This window comes from Cryptotermes secundus, unplaced genomic scaffold (genome assembly GCF_002891405.2).
Source record: "Cryptotermes secundus unplaced genomic scaffold, Csec_1.0 scaffold2252, whole genome shotgun sequence".
In the NCBI taxonomy this organism is placed as follows: Eukaryota; Metazoa; Arthropoda; class Insecta; order Blattodea; family Kalotermitidae; genus Cryptotermes; species Cryptotermes secundus.
Window position 1 is genome coordinate 278,100 of NW_019732873.1, and position 27,704 is coordinate 305,803.

Below are 27,704 nucleotides of genomic sequence, written 5' to 3' on the forward strand. Positions count from 1 at the left end.
CCATTTTTCCTCACACTACATAACCTATCATTCTACCCTGAAGATGGAGGGAGGCTTCAGGTTTCTCTGAAATGTTGCTGAATGTCTACCATACTACACAACCTCACGTCCCAGATGCAGCAGTCATGTGAAATTAAGTTGGGAACCCTATGACAGCAGTTTGTTGTTTCGTGTGCAGGGCTGGAAGTTTCATGTTATGTCTGAGGGGTGTCTGATGGGTCACCACACTGCCCTGGTTGTCCGCAGAGGATCCCTGCTCATCCCTCGCTTCAACATCATCATCCAGCGGCTGATTGACAGTGGCATTGTCAGGAAGTGGGCCTGTGACTTCACCCCCAGGTGAGGGTCAGCACATGTAACCACTTGTGCAGATGCTAGGGTACAGGCACAGGAGCAGGATGTTGGTCCATGCATGCCAACCTCCATAAGTGAGGCACATTGGCAATAGGGAAAGCCAAGGTAAGATTTTGGATCATCTTTACTGTTTTCCAGGATATGGTCCCATGAAGTCAGGTAAATCATTATCAGTTGTTGTTAGAAACCTGCCGTTCCCATCTTCAGAATCAGAGAGTAAGCAGAGCATGGAGAAAAGTGGGATGGATATAGGGGGCCAGGGAATCAGATTCAGGGCCCTGACTCAGCCAGTGAGAGTGAGGGGAACAGAGTAAGCTGGCTCTTGCCTCTCTGTTGACAGGACTCATCAGCACCTGCCGCCAGATCTTCATGATGCTTGTTGCACTTCACTTGTCAACAAGGATTCTGGCAACAGTATGGCTGTCTGCTCCAAACAGAACAAAGCCTTCCAGAAATTGGGTCTGTTCCTGTACTCAGGGGAAAATGTGGGGAAGGTGGGTCTGCTGGAATGAGCTACTCAGCAAAGGAGACTTGAATGCTCTTTCTGCTAGACCAAACTGAGTAGGTGTCCCACTTCCTTTCCTCCTGAGGATGCCAGCAGATGCAGTTTGAGAAACACTGTTTTCTGTTTAGAGTCATAGACATTGAGCAAAGGCTGGGAACCCAGTAATCCAAATTGTTTCTCATATTTACACCACAGGAGAGCCAAGTTGGAGAGCCGGAGTGCTGGCCTTACCATACAAAACATGCTGGGTGCCTTCCGGGTCCTCGTACTGGGGCATCTGCTGGCCGTGATCACTCTGCTGGTCGAGTTCTGCTATTCCAAGCTCAGATCCTCACTGCCCGACTCTCACCATCTGCATTTTGAACAGGGTGACTTATAAGCCACTCTTGCTTGTATCCTACTGCCTTGTGAATACAATTTGGAACAGAAACAACCTGAGGTAAATGGGTCACTCTGTGTGGTAATGCTACAAGGATTTTTGGCACATTTGCAATGTTAAATTACAAAAATCTGCTTATTAGACTCATAATGTGTGTCCATCAGTTTAAGTGCAACAACTTGACAACTGCTGAATTTATTTTCATGATATCTGATAATGGGAAGTTTTGCTGATACTAATCGAAACGTTCCAATTTTGGTTAAAGTGAGACAACAGTAAAGAGCTGCTTCACATGAAGGAAGAGTGACGTGCATGTCTCCAGCATAACTCGTCAGTATTTACTGAAGTCAATCATGTTTTGCAGGCAGGTTGGAGAGAGAAATGAAATACACATTTTATGTTCAGTCCACATTTCCACAACAAGTTTTATAGATTTTGCGGATAATGATACAAAAATATCTCATGAATGGAGAAATGTTGGACTCATTTTAATAAATTCATGCATTGTAGGTCATTGCTTATCAGTTCTTTCTCTGTAACACTGCTTCTAAGCCAGCATAAAAAATAACATTAAAAAATTGAAAAGTATAGAGGCAGTAATGGAGCAAACAATCCATAACTTTTATGCTATGCATACATTTCCTAACTTGTTCACTTCATCCCTGTTGTGTCCAGACCAGCTGTACTCTCTACCTGTCCTCCATTCCTGTGGCTACTGCCAGCCAATTCCCTTGGGTCAAAGCAGCCAGGGCATGAAGCTTATCACCCAACTTTATCTGTTGGCTTTGATAATGCAATCTGACTTAAGCCCTTTTAGCAGCAATTCACAGATTTAATTTTGCTCTCAAGGGACTAGGATTTGATGAGTTTCTGGGCAATTCTGAATACCTCACACGTTTTCTGCATGGATATTTTTACGATAAAAATCCCTCAGAAAAGTGAGATTTTAATTAACTCCATCAAAAGTTTGGAAAATATTGTAATATTGAAAGCAACATACCACAAATGGTTGACTCTTTTCTGGGAAAAAAATGATTTATAAAGTTAGTTCATACTTTGTTAACATAACAGAGATAAAATAAATTATTTTCTGATGGCAGCAAAATTCCACCAGTTTGCGTAAACATGTCAGCTCCATGGTATCCCAGGTAAAATTATCTTCTCTGACAAGTTGTGATCAAAAAAATTGCCACACGGTTCATACCTTTGAAAAGAAAATAGATTTACGTGTGGCAGGACTCTGCATTGTCTACAGAACCTGAAGGTTCATTCCCAAGTTCACAGGAGTTTGCAACTGACACCTGCCCTAAACCACATCAGTTCAATCCCCACTCTCAAACATTTCCTTAAGATTAATTTTAATATTATCTTTCCATCTATGCTTAGGTTTGTCAAATTATTTCTTCCTTTCAAATTGTCCAGCTAAAATTATGTATACATATCTCTTCTGACCCATGTATGCTTCCTGCCCTGCCCATGTCACCCTCCACGATTTGATCACCATAATAATGTTTTGTGAGGAGTACTAATTATGAAGCTCCTTGTTACACATTGTCTCCACCCTTCTGACCCTCCTACATCCAAATAGCCCCATAGCACCCTGTTCTCAAACACCCTTAGTGTAGTATGCTGTTCCCTTAATGTGAGAGACCAAGTTTCACACCCACACAAAACAGAAGGTAAAACCCTAGATTTTATATTTTAATTTTACAATTTCAGAGAGCAGATGGAAAGACAAAATAGTAGGAATTGAATGGTAGCAAGAATTCCCAGAATTCATTTTAATACTCCTTGTGAATATTTTTCTTGTTCGCACTTTCTATAATCCATTTTAATATATATTATCCTTCCGTATGTGTCTTCAACCCCAAGTAGTATCTTCATGTATAATTTTGCAAGTAACTCTGTTTAAGGCGTATTTCTCCCATGCATGCTACATTGCTTCCCCACAGAAGAGTTGTTTAGCTAATGAATTATCTGTGTGAAGCGTGTAATGTTTGTCTGACTTGAGGTTCTCATGTAACTATGGACATTACCGTCTTTTGAGGTGTGATGCCATATGATCTTGTAGATAGTTACCACCATTTCGGAGGAACCTGCTGCTTTCATCTTGAGGGCATTAACTAGTGACCGCTCAAATGTCGTACTCCAGAAGACATTGTCTTCATGTGACACATTTTGTGTTGACGGGTATCTGCCTGCTGGTGGTATGAAACTTTGAAGTTTTCTTTGAAGAAAGTAATTACTGTACCTTGGTGTAATGTGAATTAGATGTAATGACGAAGCGTAGACATTGTCTTGAAACGGAAGTTCTTCTGCCTTCTGCACTTTAGCAGTAATGATCAACTTTTATATGGGAATGAGGATGAACTGAGAAAACAAATGAGATTTAAAGTTCTCAAGGCAGTGAACATTACAATGTCTATTTTTCCTGAGGTGTGGCATCATGTTGTCTGGTAGACTGGTACCGCTGTTTCAGAGGAACCCAGTGTTCTCATCTTTAGGTTGTAAGACAGGGAGTACATGTTCATGCAACACCCTGGTACCTGTCTACCAGACAACACGGTGTCACTGCTCAGAAAACTATAATCCTAAAAAAGGTAAACATTAAAATATTATTCTCTTTATTGATATATTTATTTTGTGTTCATTTAAAAGTTGATAAAGTAATATACATGTACTTGGTTACATATATTTGTAAGAGTTCTTCAAATATGCTTCACAAGCACCATAAAAATGTCTCTATATTTTAATCAGAAGACTATGTTCTTCCACTAACTATCTGTATGTATCTAGACACTTGTATTAATCCTATATCCTGCACATCTTCAGGAAAAATAATTTTCTCTATCCACATTGACAAGACAAATGTTACCATGTGGGTCAGTGGTGTACAGGGCATTCAAAAATAAACAATATCATTTCAAGTGTGTGTCTTTTAGAGTCATGCACAGTAATGGGGAACTTTCTTAGGATAGGAGAATTGTTCCTTTTTGGGAAAGTTTTAATTGTTCACAGTTGGGAGTTGTAAAACTGTGCCAGTTAACTCTGCCATGCATGTCTATCTCCCTGCCCACAGGTAATAACTTTGGAACCACTGAAAGGATTTACATTAAATTTGATACAGGGGACTTCAATTAAACTGTGTGAGCACGTTCCTGTTTTTGTTAAATTCTGTTAACAGTAGTAGTTGATGATTTAATAATGTTTCTGCATGCATCTTGAGCATAACTTGCCATTTATTGGGGCGATAATTATTTTAAATAAAAGTTGTACAGATAAAATGAGCACACAATTTATATCGAATGCTGTTTTCTGTGTCCTGTGAACATAGTAATGAAACTCCGGGTTCCCTAAAGTCCTGGGAAGTTCTTAAGTGGCTGCACAATTGGGGGCTTCTCAAGAAGTGCTCAGCTCCATGAGTAAGTCTTGCAGTATTTGAGAGTAAACCCCTGAAGATGGGCCCAGTGACTTTTCATGAGACTCCTACCTAAGACAGAAGACCACCATATGAGACTGCCTCGAGATGATTGAAGTAAGCAAACCTTCGCTGTTCACAGAACTTAGTGGTAGTTTCAGTGCACCTTAATTTTAGAGTTTGGTTACAAATTTGTCAGTTTTAAAAGGGAAGGAATTCCTTTCCTTATTTTGGCACAAGAGTTGCCACCAGAGATATGGAAATTAATATGTTGATTCCAGATGTAGGATCATTACCCTGTCTTTGGCATCATCTCAACTTTGTATTTGGCAGTTCAGTGTGGAGGTCCAGCTCCTTATGTTTCACCTTGTAAAGTTGACATGTTGTTATAACGAACGCAACATATACAAAATACCTGATGTTGAAGTGGAGTGAGTAACACTCATCCATATTCTCGAGACTCTGTGTTCAAGTCCTGACCTGAAGACTGGCTGTCCTGAATGAAGCTTCTCATGGTTTTCTGCAGTCTGCAAGACCCAGATACTGGATAGTACCTGAAATTAGGCTATAATCACTTCCCTTCGCTCCCTTTCCAGTTCGTTATTCTCTGCTCATCCTACCATTCAGTGCTGTGTATTCTGAGATAGTGACAGTGCCGTTAAGTAAACCATAAATGTAACAAGAGGGATGACAGACACATAACATTAAAACATCCACTGAACAGGGAGTTGCCACGTACAGATGTAATGGAGGATTTCTAAATTAACTGATAGTCTTAATCAAAAACATTTTTAAGTCCTTAACACTACAAAATATTTCTCTTGAAATTGTCCATATTGCCTAGTTGATTATTGTATTCCATTTGTGTATGCTGTATAATCAGGAAATGTTCAGGTATGCGTCACGTCCATTTCCCCCTCTTCATAATAACACTGTCTTCTATACAGTCCTTAACAGTGCAGTCTCTTGTTAAATATTGCATGAAATCATGTAATTCATGTACGTAATTTCTTGCATGCCATGTGCCATGCCAAAATCACTTACTGAAAGCAATTCTTCTGCCTTCCTTTACAGATTAGCATTTTTAATCCTTGTACCTGCCTCAAAATTATTTACAATGTCTGATGATAATTGTCCATCTTTCCACGTATGTTAAACGTGACAATATCTAAACATTTCATGCTGAGTGAAGTTCAATTTTCATAGACGTGTAACCTTTCCTACACTGTCCTTTAAAAGTCTTGATGGTCTTGGTCATGAGTGGGTTGCAAGGGGCAAGCAGGAATCGGCCCACCCCCTCCTGTTTTTTCCTTAAATTCAAATTGAAGAAAAAAAAAAAGGAAATTACCAAATATTAGTTATAACAATTACAAGTATTTAAAAAAATATTCTTGTATCCTGAAAGCTATGCAGTGGTCATTAAAAGTGTTCTTAATCACTTAACCATAAGATTGTAAACACATTCTGTGGCTGCACATCCCCCTAAGAAGAAGTTCCTGGTGATGGCCATGTCTGCATAGTGGTTCAGTGTGTAGACTAGTAGGTACAACATATTGTGATGTCACTCGCGAGACCGCAGAGTTCAAGTGACCCCTGCTTCCTGTTGCGCCATCCACGTCACACTATCTACATGGCTGTTTCCTCTGTTCCTCTGCAGAGCTGTTCCCTTTATAGACTTGTAGCTGCAGTGTAGCTGTGCAGTTTGTTTCCTTCTGTTTCTGTACGCAGCTCTTCCCTGTATAGACTTGTAGCTACAGTGTAGCTATGCAGTTGTTTCTTTGTTTCTCTATACAGCTGTTCCTTGTATAGACTTGTAGCTTCCATGACTACGTAGAGTGCTGGAGCGTGTTGGTGGCTGTAAACATAAGCTTGAGTGAGTATGCTTTCTGCAGGTTAGAGTGACTGATTCTGTGAATATGACATCTGAGATATAAATGTGTAACATTTTGGGTTAATGTGCATAATAATTATCATATCATTGCATCTTGACACATGAAACAGATTTAATGATTTATGCTGAATTTTAAAATGTTATCCCTATGCTTAATTAAGTGTCATGGCATAAGGATGCATGAGGGAGTGGAGGTATATTTCCACACTTTTGTAGCCTTGGCACTACATGGAGGTGAGTGGTCAGATTCATGTACCGGTCACTTAACCCCAGAGAAGGAGCCCCAGGTACCCGTTGGATAGGAGGTTAGGTGGGCCCCACAGCTGGCCTGGATGCTGCGGAGAAGAGCTCTTGCCCCAGTCGGGAATTGAAGGGCAGATTCTTGGTATTAATCACTATGTTAACTGACCCATGCCAGCTTGGTTCCATTGAAGATAAAGAATTAAAATCAGTGTTACTGGAATCACTTATGTTGAATAGGATTGGATGTAACTGGCACAGCATAAGGTCCAGTGACAAGGAAATATTGGTGACACTTTGAACGTTAATAGGAGATATCAGAATTTTCTTGTTTTAGAGAAACATGTGTACATATTCATTTGTTATGCTTAATGATGTTTTACTGGTCTAGACTGTACACTTTCAAATAGGATGATAAATGAATAATGAATTGGAAAGGATGTGAACGGTTGCTGTCATGTCCGCATATAAAGTACTAACTACCTTAGCATTATGCTGGCCAGACTGGGGAAAATCACAAGTTTGTCAGAATAGTTGACCTTTGGGTCGAGATTTGAATCCAGGACTTATCGAAACAGGAGTGAAACGTATGAACTACCAGTTGTAATAAACATTTCACGTGCCTGACTTCCGACGTTCCGCTTACGAACGCTCACTTGCATGTTGCTAAGAGACGCAGCGGAGTCCGGGGAACGACCGCTGTCACGTGACTTCCATGCGTGCAACAGGCGAGACATCTGATGGCAGAAAGATAAGCAGGTCAGGCTTTCGTGACCTATGTGGTAAAGATATGTTGATACGCATTCAAAAGTTTTCTAGATCGAGTCCCACGACCTTTATACAGCAAATAATGGGCCCGTCCATTGTTTAAATTTACGTATGAAATCTCCACAGAAAGTCCTTCAGAGGAAGATGACATGGACATAGAGGGAACAAAAAAGTGGAGAAAAGAAAATCGAGTAGTTACTATAGGATTCTGACGATGGTGTATAACACACAGAGATATTGGGTTTTCGGACTTTATCCATCGTCCTGGTTTTTAAGATAACTAAGAAAAACACGACGTTTCCAGTGATTGAGGCTAGCTCTTTGTAAGGGACCCAACAGAATAGGTGTTTTCCCTCACCTGAGGACGGAAACAGATCCAGTTTCCGAAACGTCGTGTTTTTCTTACTTATCATAAAAACCAGGACGATGGATAAAGTCCGAAAAACCAATATCTCGAAATGAAAATCGTATCATTATTTTACTCGAAGAGTATTTCTGGGACGTGACGCCGTGCAGGCCGGTAGAAATTTACAGCCGTTTAGAAAGAAAGTACTACTTCCATCTTCAGGGTGAAGCATAGTCAGATGCAGTACGTTGCTCCGAAACTTCGGTGAACTTCTACCTGAGCACACTGTCACATATGCGAGAAGCAGCACCATTCTGTTTACATATCTGTCGTCACACTGGGCACGTTCTCGCGGCGGGTACCAAGACGTGATCCCAGTGAGTGTCACGAAGTGCGCAGGTGTAAGGAGAAACGCTGTGGAGGTGCTCCTCACCTGATTCTTGAAGAACGATGTGGTCAGTGTGTAGATGACCGGGTTCAGAGCTGAGTTCACTGGCAGGACCAGAACTGCAAGCCACGCGCACAGCCGCTGGTCCACCTTGGCCCCTGCAACACACACCACACGCTTCAGCATAATGGTAACGTGTTTCTTGTGACTGCAGCAGCGAAGTAAGCTGGAACAAATATTTGCTGTACCCGTAGAATTTGTTTAGGCGCGGCCGACCAGACACTTGTAGTACCGCCGCAGCTGAAGGCTCTAAAGGCGCTATGTGTAGCTTTTGGCCGTGTGTTTGTATACCCAGTTCGGTTTGTCTTCCGAAGTACACGTAACAGTGCACGTGATCATCTTCGTGAAGTTTGTACAACCGAACGCGTCGCTTTGGACCAGGGATTTCTGTATTTGCCTTCATAATTTAGAGAACGTGTTTCCAGTGAGGTAAAAACTATGTTTTTATGTATCATTTGGACGAACTTCAGGTTTCAAGAGTCAATCCTCTCGTCAGAGAGGATGTTACATAAGGAATATGACCGCAAGGGTTCACTTGCAAAACAAATCTCTGGTCGTGAGCGTTGAGGGCTTGGTGCCAAGACGAACTGATGAGCGGTAAACCGCCACTGGTAAAGTAACTCTGACTGAGAACCAGGCTTCAATGGGTTACACAGAAAACAAGACATGTAACTCTTTGCGCATGGTGTTCATGTTGTCTTAACGTACAAAAGAATTACCTGTGCAAGAAGTATGGAGCGCCCCGCCACGAAGGCGTATGGTGGAGTGTAGGTTTAGGTTCACACATTGTTAACCTCTGCATTGAATTGAGGTGAGTAGTTAGCTTGACACTCCGATCCCTTTACCCTCAGGGAAACCTCTTCTCGGTACCCACTGGGTAGCCTTCGTGAACCCTAGAGCCGGTCATGACGCGATCGAGAAGAGACAAAATTCATGCCCCTGACTGGAATCGAACCTACTTCCCCACTCACCCATTTCCTAGCCTAGTCGCTGTACTGAATGCTGTAACCCGCCTCAGGCGAAATAGTTCTGACGCGTGTTGATTTAGGCACATTGAAAACATAAACGCACATGAAAGCGTAATATTAAAATGGATCCTAGAGAAGTCAGATATCAGTGTGTGGAGTGGATTCTTCTGGCTCAGGATATGGTCCAGTCGTGGGATTTTGTGAACTCGGTAGCGAACCCTTGGGTTCCACAGAAGAAACTGAATGTATTGATCAACCGAGCATTTAACAGTTTGTCAAGAATGTCCCTGTTCCGCGGAAGTGAAGCTTGTGTCTGTATCGGCAGTTATTCACGGGAGCGATGTGCTGCAACCCGTGCGGACCAGGCTCCACGCCACAGAGCGCCCTAATTGCTGTGTACACGGAATGTACAGATGCACACAGTAAAGAACACGGCAGTCTGATTCGAAGAAAAGTTTGTGGCAGAATAACGGCTAAATGAAACGAGCTGGATGCTCTTTCATCTACGACTCTTTAAAAGCAAAACTAATTTAACATCGGCAAGTAATTACATGCCAGCTTTCATGACGCTCCGACAGGCGGCAGTGTACGCACCTATCCGCCGCCTCCCGTCTGACTTCGCAATTAAAATTGTTCGTCTGTTTTTTCGTACAACTCGTTACGTTTAATAAAAGGCTAAATACATGTGGATATTTTGGAAGTTAATGAGGAAAATTCATGTCACGTGATGACAACAAATGACACTAATTAATAACTTTAATTCGTGGAAACAAACAGGGATTGACAAATTGCGGCTCAGTTTTTACTTCGAGCCAAACAAACTGCCCGTCTGTCTCCACCCTCCTGACCGCCGTGTGACATTCAAGGCGTGTAGAATGTTGTCCGGGCCTTTGCGTCGTGGATATGGGCAGTGTTTCCGACGTTTCGGATGTACATACTGCCTTTATCTTCAGGGTAGAAGTTAGGTTTTAGTGTTCATGTATGCTGAGGAAATTGACGAGGAGGCGTGGAAATGGCTTTTCAGAACCAGACATGCTCTCCAGCTCAGAACTGGGCATGCATTACGGATCAGAACTATGCATGCGCTCCTGATCAGAACTGGGCATGCGTTTCGGATCAGAACTAGGCATGCGCTCCTGATCACAACTTGGCGTGCGCTACGGATCAGAGCTGAGCATGCACTCCTGATCACAACTTGGCGTGCGCTCCGGATCAGAGCTGGGCATGCGCTCCGTCTCAGAACTGGGCATGCACTCAGGATCAGGAGACAAGCCCGGGCTACGACCGACGCTTGTTACCACTGTCCCGGCCGTAATTCGAACCAAGAACCTCCTGCATACGAGTCTGGAGGTGCCTGGTTATAGTCTCGGTCGGGAAGCCGGCTTTCTCTACTGAGGACTTTCGTGGTTCTCTTCAGACCCTCAAGATAAGTACCAGGATAATGGCTCGAGTAAGCAATGAATTGGAGAACGTACCTGCCAGTGCTGCCAACTTGACGCCAATGACGGGGATCCAGCACAGGCAGTCAGTGGCCACGATGAACAGGAACCTCTGTGCCAGGGCGTGATCTTGCCTCTCCTGTGTGGAGCGCAGGGACAGCCCTGAGGAGCGCACCGCACGGAGCATGCGCCAGTAGGAGCAACTGATGAACACCAGCGCCACCGTGTTCAGAACGATAAACATGGCAGCCGAGTACTCCCAACCCTGCGACACAGCGTTACAACGTTCTGTGAATTTAAACACGGGACGTTCGTACTACCTTCTGGGATGTGAAGACACCGACGTTTCGGACGAATGTGGTGCCTCCCTCTTGAGAGTCGAAGTGTAAGCAAGCAACAAACATCAGCTTCTTGCAGGTTGCGTGATTGGCTTCTTCTTAGATCCTGAAGTTGGGGACAGTACGTTCGTCTGAAAGGTGAGCGAGCTCTGCCAGACTACACGGCGTCACATCCCAGAGTATAGTACTCTTCATAGTCACCGATGTGTTAACCTCAAATTCAACACTTGGAACTTACGATGTAATAAGGGTAAAGCTATCCCTGTAACAGGCCGTGAAGGCCCATAGGGTTGTGATTCGTCGAGGCTCACACATTATCTAGACAATCGGCTCACAGATGGCGGTGAGGATGTCGGCCTTACGCGCCTGCGGCCCTTTACCCCCAGAAAGATTCCTGGTACTCATTTCTGTTAGAGGCTGAGTCGACACCAGGGACACAGTGCGGCTTGAAGGATTAGGTCAATTGGAAAATCCAGTGACCTCATCGGGACTCGAACCCGCGACCTTCCGGGCTAGTAGAATAGTGTCTCAACAAACTACGCTACCGCGAGCCCCACTTCTAAAATTTCTCTCATTTTCAGCTTCTCAGCGTTGCTTCATGCTGCGTATGTCTAGCTATACTAGTATATACTTTGTTTAAAACACCTTGGATGGTACGTCATGATCAGACAGTGACGTGCGTTGTTACGTCATCATTAGAAAGTTACTGTGTTCTGTTTGCAGCATGAGATGTGAAGCAGAAGCCTCGTGAGGCACTGACATCAGCAAACGGATCCTGGACGTGCAGCGGAAGGCAGACCCCATTTCCGCCGTAGAACTCCTCGCCGAAGTAATCCACCGTCTCGACGCACAGTGGCAGCGCCGCGACGATCGCCGCCAGGAGCCACAGTACCGCGACGAGCAGCGTGGCGCGGCGCAGTGAGGGTTGCCGCCTGTCGAAGGGGCGCGTGACAGAGGCGAGACGGTCACTCGTGATGAGCGTGAGGATGAGAACGGAGAACTCGCAGCTCATGGTACTCAGGAAACCTGCACTACAAACACTCATGTTGGCACTACTGCTGGGTTGTGTCACGGGGCTTAAACCTGCACTAGAAACACTCATGTTGGCACTACTGCTGAGTCGTTAGGACTCAGTTGGTTTCGTGGGCCATGTTAATGTTATATTTTATTTGCTTAGGATTGAAAGTGCATCTGGAGTGTCAGTTGAGCGAAGGAAAAGCTGCTGCTTTGCAAAAACTTACCGTCAGCTCTCCTGAAAACCGCCAGGCTTTTACGGACCCAGTGTGTCGCACATGAAACGCGTGTTTCGTTTTCCTCTGAAAATTTTGTTCGAAAAATATTTTTCACTGCGATGAACACTTAGCGAGTTATGGTAGAGGCACGCGTGGAAATGCGTGTTACGTCTCCATGAAAAGCGTCCGTTATTCTTGTCCGATTTTGATCGCAAATACAACGAGTGCAAGTCCGGACAGGAAGACAGGAGCCTGTTTATTGCAAATTACTGAATGGATAACTCGTTTCTCTTCGCCCAATTTTCAAGTAATTCTTTTTCTCCATAAATACGAAATATCTTATTTTCAAACTAAAAGCTGATATAGCTCAGTCGCTATAGTGACTAGGCCTCAGCTGGAGAGCGAACCAGTTGAGGTTCAGTTCCAGTCAGGGGAAGGAATTCTTTTCATCACAGCGTCCGGCCCACCCAGTGCCCCTTATACAAGGGATGCTGGGAGCCTATTTCGCAGGGATAAAGCGACCAAGGCATGAATCTGAGCATTGGATTTTATCTGTGCAAGAGCTAGAAATGCGTGGATCTATACCTGCACTTCTCCATACACCTTCATGGAGTCATGCTTAGGGGCCATTCTGCCTTTACCTCTGTCTCTACCCAATTTCCAGATTTTGTAGTTAGGTTGGCTCGCCTGCGTGACACGTACCACAGATGTTGCAGATGGGGCTGTGCCGCCACTGAAAGTCGTGCTTGACGTAAATGTCGCGGTAATGCCAGTCCGCCGCTGCTATGATCAGGAGGTACACTCCCATCAGTAAGTCTGCCAAGGCAAGCGTCTTAATGTAGAGCGAGTGGACGGGGTTCGGTTCGCGAGTCACCAGTCTGCCAAGCAGAACCAGCGTGTTGCCAGCGCAGGCCAGGACCGCCATAACCCACACACTAAAATCAAACACAATAAGACAGGGCTACCAACTGAGAACAATACCGGGCAGAAGCACGCGTTCTTCTTTTCCCATACACAATATATAGAAGTTGAATTTAAAAATATTAACACTCACATTGATAAATTTGAAGTTTCCTTACGTAATCGAAATTAGGACATAAAATTAGAATATACAAAATTATAATTTTGCCTGTGGTTCTGTATGGGTGTGAAACTAGGTCTCTGATATTAAGGGAGGAACATACACTGAGGGTGTTTGAGAACAGGGTGTTGAGGAGAATATTTGGACTGAAGAGAGATGAAGTGACAGGAGGCCGGAGAAAACTGCATAGTGAGCAGCTTCATAACTTGTACTCTTCTCCAAGTACAATTAGAATGATCAAGACAAGGAGGATGATATTGGCAGGGCATGTAGCACGAATGAGAAGAAGAGTGTTGTACATAGGATATTTGTAGAAAAGCCAGAAGGAAAGAGACCCCTAGGAAGGCCAAGACGTAGGTGTGTGAACAATATTAAAATAGATCTTAGAGAGATAGGATGAGGTGGTATGGACTGGATCGGTCTGGCTTAGGATGGGGACCAGTGAAGGGCGCTTGTGAACACGGTAATGAACCTTCGTGTCCATAAAATCCTGAGTAGCTGCAGAACTGGCGCCTTCTCAAGAAGGGCTCATATGCATGAAGTCACTTGAATCGAAAACGCTGCCCTTATCAGAAGGACGAGAAACTGGAGCCTGGGAACCTTCTGACAAAGTGCCTCTCACTTCTCCCATGATTTTCTCTTTCCACAAACTCTTCTCCTGTTCTTACCTTTCTGTCTTACGGGGTAGGAAATTTGCGTGTGCAGTGCCCACACAGAAATCCTCGTGCACACGGCCACAAACCAAATCATTGGCATGTAGTAATATATGAACGCATTACCCTTAACATCTCACCCCCCCCCCAAAAAAAGAAACAGCGTTAGGGTTGGCAAACAAGACTGGGTAGTGGTGTTCCTCGTGACTTTACGCCGAACTGCCAGCACACCCATCCGCTCAAGGTCATCTCACCGTTACATCTCTGTTTTATACGTACAGAAATACTATAGTAGTCGCACCTTGCTCGGAGCACGGCGCTGTCCAGCAGGTGCTGCAGGCTCGAAATGCCGTCCCCTTGCGGCTCGCAAACGCGGACCCGCAGAGCAGCCGAGCAGAGCTTGAACTCGTCGAAGTATCTGCCACACAGTAACGGGCCAGTTAGGCGTTGCCTCCATCTTCATGACGGAACAAGAGCAAGCACGAGGAGGGACAACACTGTAAACTATGCTGGCCCTCAAAAGGGCCGTTATGCAGAAGCAGAGTGAGAGGGGAAAGAGTGGTTCTGACTGGACCAATAGGAGGGGGGGAGATGCAGAAGGGTGAAACATTGGGAAGCGGATGAGAGAGGGCACAGGAGGAGGAAAGAGGAAGGAGGCTCTCATACTCCTGCTCAGGGCCCCAGTCCTGCCCGTACCACCTTCTTTCCACGCGCCTCTTGGTCTTGTGTCCTGAAGATGGCGCAACCTCGTTCCTTCGAAACGTTAGTAAGAATCTACCACAGAATGTCACATTTCAGAAAACAGTAAACTATAAAGTCGTCCCCCTTATTTGGGCTGGTCTGGACTTCGCCAGCGCAGCCATTCTTCGTTTCGGGCCCTGCTGGACCCATGCTCACATGCCACCACCCTGAGTACCTGAGATCTAATGTTTGTAGTATTGCTCCCCCCCCATGTTTCCCCTTGTAACTTCCGAAACACCCTGTATAATACGCACATGTGTTCCAGGCTGTGCAAGTGGCGGAACACCTGACTGTCCACTCTCTTCAGCTGGTTCCGCTGCAGGTACCTGAAACAAGTGACGACACAGAAGCCGCTGAACACCAGCTGTTAACTTGTTTAACATCGGTTCAACTAGAGCCTCGAGTTCGACTCCGGAACGAGGCAATCAGATGTCAGTTAAGAGAACCAGTTTGTTGCATCACACGTGTGTAAGAGATGCAGCAGCCCTGGGGTGAGTTTCTGTCTGTCATTAGAGAATTTGTATTTCTGATTTGCTTTGATCTGCTCTGATCTGCACAGCCCTTGTTCTGATTTGCTCTGATCTGCTCTGATCTGCACAGCCCTTGTTCTGATCTGCTCTGATCTGTACAGCCCTTTTCTGATTTGCTCTGATCTGCTCTAATCTGCACAGCCCTTGTTCTGATCTGCTCTGACCTGCTCTGATCTGCTCTGATTTGCTCTGATCTGCTCTGATCCGCACAACCCTTGTTCTGATCTGCTCTGATCTGTACAGCCCTTGTTCTGATCTGCTCTGACCTGCTCTGATCTGCTCTGATTTGCTCTGATCTGCTCTGATCCGCACAACCCTTGTTCTGATCTGCTCTGATCTGTACAGCCCTTGTTCTGATCTGCTCTGATTTTCTGGCACACGTTATGGCTTCTGAAATACACCAAAATCATGAATGTACTGAGTATGCATGGCGTGAACTGGAAAAGCATCGAAAAGACAGTTTGATATAATGATGATGACGATGATGATAATTCAGTTCTCTATTTGAGTGCTTGCCAACAGCGACTGGCCTATAACAGGCGAGCACTGAAAGTGTACATAACAAAAACTAGACTAAAATTGAATCCTAGGCAATACAAGTAAAACAGTACAGGCAACGCGATAATGTTGTAACTCGGTAGGATTGGGCGAAGGGAGAAGTTATGTTTACTGGAAATATCCAGAGATTTGCGGATGCTGTTTGTTGCCGTGACACGCCTTATTGAAGGCTAAGGGTGGCCGCACACCAACTGCGTCAAGACAAGCATCGAGACATGGGACAAAAGGCACAGTCTTGCTTCATTCGTGATTCGTCAGCATGAAGCTGGCGTCAGCATCATGACTCAGACCGGTGTGCGGCGGTTTTCATAATCTCATTCGTTTCAACTGTGCTCCTTTCTTTGCGTCATGTCGCAGACATCGTGTCTTGACTGTTATATCTCTTGACGCATGCCGGTGTGCGGCCTACCTAAACCGTGAGACATTGCTGACGTTAAAGGTAGAAAAGCCTCTAATTTGCGTACTGGGTACACGGAGACCAACAGTAGCCATGACAGAACAACAGTCAGTTTTGTTCTTGAAAGCGTTAATAAGAAATAAAGCGTCAGGCTTTGTCGCCTGGAATAAAGCGTTTTAAAATGTGAATGCTTCAACATGGATTCATAATTACGCAAGAGGTAGAGCTGAATAAAGCGATTATAGCATAAATTTGCAACCTTTCACAGTGTAGGATTTGAGGTTTTCACGGCGGTGACTGAAGAATGCCATCTTGTGGTATGTGGCGCCGTGTAGATCTTGTGTGAACCGACGTTCCTCCGAAACGTCGGTTTACACAATATCTACAGGGCGCCACGTCCCATAAGATAGCATTCTTCATAGTTACCGCCGTGAAAACCTCGAATTGTACACATTGCATTTACTTGAAACAAGAATTTCTTATGACGTGCAGACGCCCTGCACGCACAGGCAAATGTTTTAACGAAAACAATCGCTGCGTCTTGCGAGAATCGCATGAAACATGGAAGTATGTTGTGAGGGCGAAATGCAAAGATTTGAGTGGTGCGTGCTCTGTTCTGAATGTGCTGAGAGTCAGTACTTACAGAGATGTGAGCAGGGGGAGCTCCCTGAAGGCGTCCGTTTCCACGTGATGGATTTTGTTGTCATTCAGACTCCTGCAAAGAAAAACATCTGCAGGTTCTCACAATGGAAGAGAGAGTTGATTTCACAGCAACTGAACTGGCTGCTGGAGGCAACACAGCGAAGGGAGCTGAAGGCGTTGTGGTTCAGATGGCAGGTCCACTGTCTTGCTGAGTTGGGGAGTGGGATTTGAGGTCATCATGGAACTATCTTGTGAGACATGCCATCATATGCCTGAAGATGGAGACAGCAAGCCTACCAGAGTACACGGCGTCACATCCCAGAACACAGTGATCTTCATACACTGAAAGGGTTCCAGGACAGAGTGCTGAGGAGGATATTTGGACCCGCGGGGAAAGAAGAGATAGAAGGTTGGAGAAAATTACGTAATGAGGAACTTCACAATTTGTACTCTTCGCCAGATATTGTCAGTGTGATCAAATCTATTTCACTGAAATTGTTGATAAGAAAGAGATACTTGGCACAGTTGGTACAGTTTACCTAGTGTAATACATTTTCGAAAATTCCGCCGTCAACATCAATGCACTTTGCAACTCATGTGAGGACATGGCGTGTTGCTCGTCTGTACAGTGTACAGTGTACAGTGTACTGTGCAGTGAAAGAGCTGTATCTCGGAAACCGTTCGGAACAGCACACATGTACACACAGAGTGTTCTGCTTAGAATCACCGATACTATGGCCTCCCAGAATATTGACTTTTCCTCCTGGAACACCCTGTAAAGCGTCGGATGCGAGGATCGTCGGTGAATTGGAGACACTACCCTGCCATTTGATGAGAGGAACTGAGGAAAACCACATAAACCTCAGGCAGGACAGCCGACGTCCAGACCAAGATGTCCGACCAAGCTCTTCCTATGAGTCAGGAGCGCTACCGCCACTCTAACCCGCTCGATTGCCCAGGTATATGTGGGAGGCTGCAGGCAGATTCTGTTTCAAAGAAAAATCCGTTTTCCAGCGCTGTGCTTCTCGGTGACAATTCTGCGAACTACTGAATTTCATCTTCTTTGACTCTGAGCATGACGGAACCCCGAGTTGTGCTCGGGGCTGGCGTTTCTCAGGTGAATGTGAACTTGCGGCAGAAACTTCGGAGACTTAGAGCTTTCCCAACTTTCCCGTTCAGAAGCACATTTGCAGCTTCACTTTGTGCTCTAACGGTGCGCGTAACTTGTGGCCCGCAAGCCAACCGGAGATCGCCATGCTCTGTTTAATGACGCTCTCAGTATCTCACATGCTGCTGCGTCGAGTGGCAGGATCATTAGGGAACAGTGGACTTGAACGTCTTTGAAAGGAAGCGGTCGTGACCTATTCTGAGATATTATCCTGAAGGGACTGAGGAAAACAACGAAAACCTTGTTCAGTGTAGCAAGAGTCTCCAGAATGCAAGTCAGAAACGTTGAAAGAGCTTCCTCGATGTAATTCGGACCTGCTTTCGTGCAGAAGTGAGGAGCAGTTTAGACTGGCTTTCGGCTCCCTGAAGTCTGCTGCTGTGTGGGAACTGTGAGGTGGCCTCTGCTTCTGCACGGGTGTGCAACTCGGTCTCTCACAGACAGACCGAACGTGTTTGAGAAGAGGCTGCTGTGAGGAATATTCGGACCGGAGGGGGATGAATTTGCAGGTGGGAGAAGAGGATTGAATGATAAGGCACTTTACCGAGTACAATCCTTGCTCTCTGTCAGATATAATCGGAGACCGCGGGGAGAAGATTGAGATTTGGAGCTCACGAGAGAAGAGAGGACAAGTGTGTAAGGTCTGAGTTGGAAAGCTTGAGAGGAAGAAGTTATTTGGAATTAACTCGAGTAAGGTTATGGTGAGGGCCGCGCTCAAGCGGTTAGTTGCTGGCTTCCCATCGCGGCGGTCCGGGTTCGATCCCGGCTCTGGTCAAGTGGGATTTATGGTGAACAAAGTGGCGCTGGGGCAGGTTTTCTCCGAGTACTTCTGTTTCCCCTGCCAATCTTCATTCCACCAATTGCTCCACAATCACCCTCACCTACCATCTGGGGCTGGTACAATAGGCCAGAAGTGGCCGCCGTACAAGGGACTTAGTCCCACCCCACTAGCAATAAAGACAAGGGTTATGGTGAGAATTGCGGATACGGGCCAGTAGCGAGCTCTTGTGAACACAGCCGTAAACTCGCCCTGTCACCACTGCTCCAGGTAGTGAGCTAGTTAGTCAGTTAGCACAAAGTGCCTGAAGCCTGCGATCAGTCTCACGAAAACAATGACGACAATACGCTGCGGATAAGGTAGAAGGACGCTATTTAAGACAGACGCCTATATAAACAGACGCTGCAATTAGGGCTATATCACAGCGTGAAAAGAACAGGTACTTGCTAGAGGCGTGCACGAGGATGGCGTTACCATAGTTACCAGCAGACTTATTTGTCGTCTTGATAAATTGTGTGTCGATCTGTCACACAGCTGTATACAGGATGTTTCAAATATCGTATGACAACTGGAGCAACAGTTGGAGAGTTCTGTAATGCTGATAATGTTCCTTGGTGCTCTGGTGTTAAGTTTACGTAACGTAGACTGTACAGTGCCCTGCAAATTATGTCTGAAAGTGACAGTTCCCTTCTTCCCCGCTCCCCCGCGCAACTGTCACGAAGTCTAGCGTACAGCGAACGAACTTGGAGAAAATTTGTGTTGTTGATTTCCGGATAGGAAAAATAATTAGTCTCTTGTAACTAATTGGAACTGCGTCATCTTCCGAATGGTTGTTACGTAACAGAAAATGGCGGATGGTTAGGTCCACAAATTCAATTTCATATACTTTTTCGATATGGTGTATATTTAATTATGGGCGTAAATTTGTACGTTCGCGTTGATCTAGCCCGAATCTGACAGTAAATTGTATTCATTTTTATTTCTGTTTCATATTTATCGATTTATAACACAGTCGCTCCCGTGCCCCTCGCTTTTTGCTGTAATTACGCCATTGACTTAATGATGTTAATTAAACACATTTATGTTGTCAGCTGGTTCTACCTGCTGTAAATGAAATAAGTGGGGAAAAATAAGGTTTGCAATTTAAATTATTGGTAACGGACATGTTTTCGCTTCTGGTGTGCTTACGGTTGGCGTTGCATAGGGTGAGGGGGGGGTGAGGTTTAATTTTATCGGGGCCCAAACTTTTTTAAGCCGCACCTGAGTCCCCAGAAACGTCGCACGTTAGTGCTTAGCGCTGTGAAACGCCAGGGCGTAGCGCGGTAAAAGTTGCAACGTTTTGCTGTTCTGAAGCAGCTGTCATACGAGAGCCTCGCGTGTCCTGAGTGTTTATATCGGCTCTGAGGCACCACTAATGGCTCTCCGCTCTCCTGTGATGCAGCCAATCGATCTGCGAAAACAAAGCTGTCCGTCTATTCAGTAGAGGTAGAAACGTTTCGCGCTTACCAGACCGAAAATCAGTTTTCGAAACAAATGTTCCGTCCCGTTACGAAGGTAATTACATACTATATTTAACGTTCTGTATTCCTGCGAATGAAACTGTTGGAACATAATGAGCCCTTGCCGTTATTCAAGGTCACACAGCCTTCTGTTCGATCTCGCTGCGTTTGGCATGTCATTCACAGATTGAAGCCTCTCTGTTTGTGTATAGGTGAGACAGGCAACGTTTGCTGGCTTCTGCCAACTGTCTGCTGTGTGCTATCCCTACTTCTAATTCCTTATTCCCCTCAATGTGTAACGACAACATGGCGGACGCACCAACTTGTGACGCGGAATCGACTCTCAGTAAATTATTCTTAAATTAATTATAGTAATGGATCTTTGTGAAACATACTGCTTTTGTTGTGGCAATTCTTTTTGTAAAACGTGACAAATGAAACCATTGCGTGTCTTGAGAAATTCATATCCAGCTTTCGGTTTAATTGTGTTAACCGGTGAACTGTTTAGCATAGGCGGAGACAGGGCATAAGCATTATACGTTGTGATTCAACAAGTTACGAACATGGCAGCGATGCGAAACTTGGAAGTTATATGTTACAAATTCAGCTCTGGCAGAATCTCCACAAAGGTAGCCCATGACAATAGCAAGAGCACTAGATTTGTATGACTAGAAATCTACGCGGTACTGCAACGGGCTTTATGAACTCTGCTCGGAGTTCCTTGTTCTGCGCATGTGCACTCAACTTTCTCCGTTGCGGTTCCGCAACCACACGGCTGCTTATTCCGCCTCGTCACTTGACAGTCACTGCGGGGTGTCTATACTTACAGGCTGAGCAGGTGCGTGAGTTGGGCGAATGTGTCATTTTGCAGGCGTCGCAACTCGTTCCATGACAGGTACCTGAAACACAGAGCGGTGTGACGTCAGCAGGCGGTTGGGGAAGTGTTGCGGGGCAATGCTGCACCGAACGGACTGACGTCATGGTAATGCTCTAGGCTCGTATTCCGGAGGCACTCGGTTCGAATTTCGGCCGGGACACTGGATATCCTGACTGGGGTTTTATGTGGTTTTCCTCAGTCACTCCAGGCAAATTCTGCGATGTTTCCTCGATTTAAACCACGACCACTTCCTGTCCTCTATCCAGTGCTGCGTAGTCTAGCTACCGACGGGGCCGTGAAATTATCCACAGAAGAAAGTAACCCGCTTCCATTTTCTGGGTAGAAGTGTAGGGGAGGGTGGGGCATCCGCGTCATATGGGCCAAGTTGACTGTTGCCAACGTAGGCGTGTGTTCTCCCTGCTTTCGTTATACACAGTATTGGCATAGCGGTGGAACATTTTGCAGTTAAACAGCAGAATATTCATGTTGGCCTATTTTAACAGCGTCATATTTTAATATATATGTTTATGCTTGGAATGGAATTGAGGTGCGAAACGTCAAACATATTATTGTTGCCCGATAGGACATGTTCACCAGTGGCATATTCTTGAAAGATAAACACGCTTCCACCAAATGTCGGGACAGCAGTTGTAATGAACACAGTCCAATGGTTTGAACACTTTTTGATTGGCATGCCAGCCTTGCCCCGTTTTCCCCCAAGCGGCACGGAAACAAGAGATCAGAAGCGAGGCGAATGGCCAGGGGTTGCGACCGAACCAGCGACTGGTTGTGCGAATATGGATCGGCCATTCCTTTCTGAACTGAGCGACAGTTATGCAGGATGTGTAATCAGTATTAGACAAGCAGAGTTCGTTAGTGTATCTCAAACAGATTCCTCGTTTGAAACAAGAATTTCAGTTTAAAAGACGCGGGGGTGGGTTGAGAGTGACATGAAAAGATTCAGAGGAATTCCGCGTTGCCAGTCTCAGAAGCCCGACTCGGGTGTCCCACTCTTCTGCGCATTTATTACAGAACATCCCCCCCTTTCCCTGGGCCCGCTGCTCCGGGAATTCAGGGCAGTGCAGGCATCTCGTACTTGGATGTTCATTGCATGTGGCACAGCAGAATAACAAAACTAATTAAGATTAGTGTATCCTGGGGTGTGATACCGTGTAGTTTGGTAGATAGGCACCAACGTATCGGAGAGAACTTTTGCTTCCATCCTCAGGTTCACATTAAAATAAACTGTATACAATTTGATGTTTTACGGCTGTGAATATCACTCCTGTGGTTTTTGGTTTGTGATACCGTACAGTCAGGTTGGCGATTAACCAATGTCCGAGTGGAAAATAAGGCCTCCATTTTCAGGTTCTAAATGAACGGATTTGATACTTTTAGGGCGTGAATATTAATATTGCGGTTTTCGGGTAATGACCCCGTGTGGTCTTGTAGGATATTTCGGAGTATAACACTGCCTGCGACTTCAGTCTAAGGTTTCATATGTCTATGCCAGTTACGATTCATATTTCAGTCCTTTGATTTATGATACTGAAGCGTGTAGAGCCGTTGCTATGCAACGACCGCGAGATGGGCGCATATACCAGAACCGTTTCTGGGAAACGGTTCGGTAAACACATTCCCGTTGCTATTTAACAGATTGTTAATAATGCAACAGTTATACTAAAACACTGGAAGAGCTGTGTTTTCTACGTGGTCCGTGCCGGGAGGTTATAAGCGAAACGAGATTTTGAGCTTAGTCAGTTCTGTACAGGAGTCTGTTAAGAGAAGCAGAGGAATAGCCACTGTTGGAGCCGTTTCCCGGAAACGTCTAGTAACAGACCGAGAACTCTAGATTGTGTGCTATAGCGAATTGTAAAGTGTGTAGATAGCGATAGAGTTATGGTTATTTGTAGTTACAATCTGTAAGCGGTCAGCAAATCTATTCACCAAACCAAACCCATTCTATAGTCACTCATACACGTGACACTGTCTTCTACTGGTAGGTAGTTAATAAACGTTTCGGAGGAACATACTGGTTCCAGCTTCAGAGCTACTGTTTTGGTCGTGTTATTTCGTTATGAACCCGTCTCTGCCTGGGCATACATCCGACCTGCAATACATCTGTTGCCATAGCAACTGTAATGCCCCATAACCTGCCTTTCAGTTTTTGTAGCGGCGTCACATCTGAAGGACACCCTTTGTTTGTCCATTACACAGAAATAAATCAAACGGACTGAGGTCAGGTGAGCGGGGAGGCCATTGGATCCTCAAATGGGCATTCAGTGATTACCGCCAGACCTTCAGTCTGTGCTTCACAGTAATTTTGACGCATGCGCAGATACCCATTAGTGTTATTGCTTTTCGTGCGATAAAACGGGCTTACCGCTATTCTCGATTGGAGTGCGCCCAACACATACGTATTAGCAGCGCCTCCGTCGCGACGCTTTAATGTCGCCTCTTCAAGAAACATGACTTTACTCTCAAACCGCGACCTTCTTCTGCCTTCAGACGTGTCCGCGTGGCTTTTGCTGCCGCATTCTCTGATGTGTCGTAACATTTGGAGCTCAGTACACTACGCTAACATGCAGTGGCGAGTCCGTGTGTACTTACAAGTTCTGGAGGTTCGGCAGGTTCGGGAAGGCCCTGGGTTCGATACATGCGATGTGATTGTGGGTCAGTGACAGAACCTGCAGTGCGGGTAGCAGCACGAACCGGGGTACCGATTTCAGCCTGTTCTCACTCAGGTACCTGGGAACAAACGCTCGTTGATTAGTCATCTTTATCGAGTGAGTGACGTCACAAGAATCCCACGTGAACACAGAGGCGACCTAGGTGTCGCTTTACCAAGTAAGGAGATACACGTGCACAGACCCGGGGATTTTATTCTGCAGTTTCGCTCATTGCATATTATACCGTTTATGTAAATATGAAAGTATAACTAACTCCGTGGCCTGTAGTCCGCAAGCGAACTATACCGCCCGAGTGACCGCCGCTTTTCGGCGAAGTTAGTGCAAACATTTGCGGATAGAGGGTGTCGCGTGGTCAGCGCGACGGATCTCCACGGCCGTTAATTTCAGTTTTCTAGACTGGAGTCGCTGTTTCCTTCAAATAGCTCCTTAGTTATCCTCACGAGGCTGAGTGGACCCCATTCCAGACCCACTACTTCTAAAAAAATCTGGTAGAGCCGAGAATCGAACCCGGGACCTCTGGACCTGTAGCCTGGAACTCTGACCACTAGACCAGAGAGGCGATCAATGTTAAAGTATACCAAATTCTAAATATTGGGGTGTGACATTTCACGAGAGATTATCATCACATCCGAAAATGACCGTAATTTTAATTTGAAAGGTTTCTCCTTTCAAGAACTGATTTGTGGAAATATATCTTCTTGCTTAAATCTGTGTCCACATTAAAAATTGAGAGCTACTGTACTCCTGCATCTGCTACGGGAGCGAGCCGCGGTGATCTCGGTGATCTCGGCCGCCACACCACCATTACTTCTCAACAGACCGCCTACAGGCCTACTTACCCTGGCTTCTCCTTCCTTGAGCTTGCCTACACAAACTGCATGGCATCCGGGTTCGATGCACATGCAGTGAACTCTGTGTCTACTGCCCTTGTTGCCAGCAGAACGCGCATTGGGTTTGGTCGGGGCTTCTGACTGAGATAGAATTTCAGGGTGTGTGGGTTATATTTACAGTGCGTCACCATCCCTTCCTCCCAAAATGCTGCAGCACCCACTGTCCTGTTACTTCTCATGCCTCGGCCAGACGTCAGGTCTAAGAACACTGCCTCTGCCAGCGTTTTGAAGGAACTTGCTGCGTCCATTTTTACCCTGAAGATATAGGCAGCAGGTGGTCCCATCTACCAGACTACACGGCAGTACGGACCACACTCCCCATGCTAAGGATGAATCTGCCGCAGAACTTTCTGGTCAGTGAGAGAGTTCCTTCAGCAGTTGTTCGCTCAGTTAGCTGGTTAGTGAGGTTGTGCCTTAGCTCACGCGGCGGCGCCCCGAGTCATGCGGGGTTTGTGGTGGACAAAGTGACACTGGTGCACGTTTTCTCTAAGTACTTCGGTTTCCCCTGCCAGTTCTCTATCATCCGGGGCTGGTACAGTCAGTGTCACTCAGTGTCACCCCACCTCAATAAACTAACTAAAAACTTCTTAGTTAGTTAGTATATCCGTTAGTTACGTTGACGCTGATAGGTGATAAGCCAGAATCTTCCCTCTCGATTTTTGAAAGAAAAATTGAAAGGGGGGGAATATAGCAAATATAAACACCAAAAACTGGAATTGTTTGTGACCTTGGCGACATCAATGTTTCGATATGGAGACCCATGACTCTTTGATGGCCCGTCAAAATATTATTAAAAGACGTGAACGTAAGTTTGCAAACAAATGCTATTACTGCCGCCCCCACCCCCGCCCCGCCCCTCACCTGTCATCAGACGTGTGCTTCAAGACATGTCTCTCCGGACAGTGGGCGCATGACATGAATGCCGGCTCATTCGCGCGGTCGCGCCCAATTAGCAGATCTTGTTCTCTCAAGACATAGGAAGTAGCCCCCCCCCCACCTGCAACACATGGCTTGTGTATTTCCGGATCAAGCGACAACAGGAGAGTCCCATGGGAGGCGAAGTAGGTTGAATCAGCTTACACCCTTTCTTGGAAGGGTTGCTATGGTGACCAGGTCGGGCAGTGGATCGGCTAGGAGATTAAACTAGACAATGTCATATGAACAGTTCTTAGAAACTTCATTTGGCTCGAAATTCCATAAACCCAATCAAGGCAGTTCATTTTGTTGCCTTCACAATCTCCCATCCCCTCGATCTGCTCCATTCTGAATATCAGGCACAAAGCAATTTTGTATTGACTGCATAAGTTCGTCATTTCTGTCCGATTTATCTATTGGCATGTTTTAATTAACTTGTCTTCGCATCTCTCGCCCCTTTTTACAGCAGTTGGAGGCGGACCTTGCGGAAAAAACGCGCTGCATTAGTTTAAATATCACGTCCCTTTCTTCTGCACAGAGAGATGAATGGTTTCAGAGTTCCCTGCGAGCACGTGTTAGTGGAAACTCTCTGCGCAGCCGCGGCCGGCCATTAGCATTAAGCGGTCAATATCTCAGGAAGAAATGGTGCAACTATTATGCGTAGTTTTTAGATTTAATCCATATTTAATGCTACAAAGGCGGAAAAAATAAGTTTTGGCCATAATAAGCCGAAGGAAATTATCCAGGACCTGAGCAGTGCTAATTAACCTGATTGTAAAAGAATTTGTTAGTTCACGTCAGATCATTTTGTTAACCACTGTGGACAAGGGCCGCGGAATTTACATTTCCTTATTAATTCAGAATGATAATTTGGAGCAGCAAGTCAAAGTCAGAGTTACTTTACGACTGGCGGTTTAGAGTCAATCAGTTCGCCTCAGCGCCAACCCCCTTGAGACTCACGACCAGAGGTCTATTTTCAACTGAACCCTTGCGGTCATAGTCCTTATGTAACATTCTCTGTGACGAGAAGGCGGGTTTGGATTAACAGTTTTATCTCTCAATAATATATATAAATTTATTCCGTACCTCACAGGAAACATTACGTCTCCTCTACAGAGACCAACCGGTTAATGCTGTTTAGGGAAACAGCCGCTGTTTACTGTGAGAGCTATGCGGAACACACAGATACACTCTGTGGGCAGAATGCAGAGTTTTAGTATGTTCAGTCCGTACCTCACAGGAAACATTACGTCTCCGCTACAAAGCCCAACCCGTTAATGCTGTTTAGGGAAACAGCCGCTGTTTACTGTGAGAGCTATGCGGAACACACAGATACACTCTGTGGGCAGAATGCAGAGTTTTAGTATGTTCAGTCCGTACCTCACAGGAAACATTACGTCTCCGCTACAAAGCCCAACCGGTTAATGCTGTGTAGGGAAACAGTCGCTGTTTACTGTGAGAGCCATACGGAACACACAGATACACTCTGTGGGCAGAATGCAATGTATTCTAGTGTTTAAGCAGGTGGTACCGCTGTGGTATAATCACTGCGCTTTGAAGGGTTAAATACAGTATCTATAATGGAAGGGCTTATCAGATGTCCTCCATTCTACTCGTAATAGATCTGTCGGAAATCCAGACATTTTCTGATTATGACAGGCATTCGTGTTGAGTAATTTCGCGGTCTGACCCCACCTGCTTTTGTTTGAGACCCCCAAACTGAACTGAGAGATCACTCACAGTATCTCGAGACGCGAAAGCGGCTTGAAGACGTCGCCATCCACCTCAGCAAGTAGATTATGCCTCAAGTCTCTGGAACAGACAACAGACAGAATTGCAGCCTTGTCACGGATAATCCTCAGATATACCTCCATCACGTTCCGAGCTCTGCAAACAATTAAACGTAACATAATACAACGCATTTAGTATCTGTATACAAAGGGTGTTCGAACAGTTGCCACA

At 45.4% G+C, this 27,704-nt stretch overlaps 3 protein-coding genes across 6 annotated transcripts in view; 2 read left to right on the plus strand and 1 right to left on the minus strand.

The window, feature by feature from the left end:
- LOC111867825 (ionotropic receptor 21a) overlaps positions 1-4,559 on the plus strand; it is a 38,587-nt gene extending 34,028 nt beyond the window's left edge. For all 4 annotated transcript variants that reach the window (XM_033752825.1, XM_033752826.1, XM_033752827.1 and 1 more), the window contains 2 exons: positions 179-339; positions 1,055-4,559. In XM_033752825.1, the coding sequence (XP_033608716.1) occupies positions 179-339; positions 1,055-1,238 (345 nt within the window). In that variant the 3' untranslated portion in view covers positions 1,239-4,559. The remainder of the gene's footprint in view (positions 1-178; positions 340-1,054) is intronic.
- Positions 4,560-4,597: 38 nt separating this feature from the next.
- Positions 4,598-27,704, minus strand: part of LOC111867823 (relaxin receptor 2) — a 60,021-nt gene continuing 36,914 nt past the window's right edge. Inside the window, exons 10-21 of the mRNA XM_033752824.1 lie at positions 27,483-27,554; positions 23,858-23,995; positions 21,198-21,269; positions 16,930-17,001; positions 15,056-15,127; positions 14,362-14,478; positions 13,029-13,261; positions 11,855-12,120; positions 10,793-11,021; positions 8,335-8,447; positions 7,411-7,524; positions 4,598-6,511 (exon numbers count right to left, since the gene is read on the minus strand). Of these exons, the coding sequence (XP_033608715.1) occupies positions 6,443-6,511; positions 7,411-7,524; positions 8,335-8,447; positions 10,793-11,021; positions 11,855-12,120; positions 13,029-13,261; positions 14,362-14,478; positions 15,056-15,127; positions 16,930-17,001; positions 21,198-21,269; positions 23,858-23,995; positions 27,483-27,554 (1,567 nt within the window). The 3' untranslated portion in view covers positions 4,598-6,442. The remainder of the gene's footprint in view (positions 6,512-7,410; positions 7,525-8,334; positions 8,448-10,792; positions 11,022-11,854; positions 12,121-13,028; positions 13,262-14,361; positions 14,479-15,055; positions 15,128-16,929; positions 17,002-21,197; positions 21,270-23,857; positions 23,996-27,482; positions 27,555-27,704) is intronic.
- Positions 12,065-27,704, plus strand: part of LOC111867831 (U4/U6.U5 tri-snRNP-associated protein 1-like) — a 61,653-nt gene continuing 46,013 nt past the window's right edge. The window contains exons 1-2 of the mRNA XM_033752830.1: positions 12,065-12,107; positions 15,067-15,292. Of these exons, the coding sequence (XP_033608721.1) occupies positions 15,277-15,292 (16 nt within the window). The 5' untranslated portion in view covers positions 12,065-12,107; positions 15,067-15,276. The remainder of the gene's footprint in view (positions 12,108-15,066; positions 15,293-27,704) is intronic.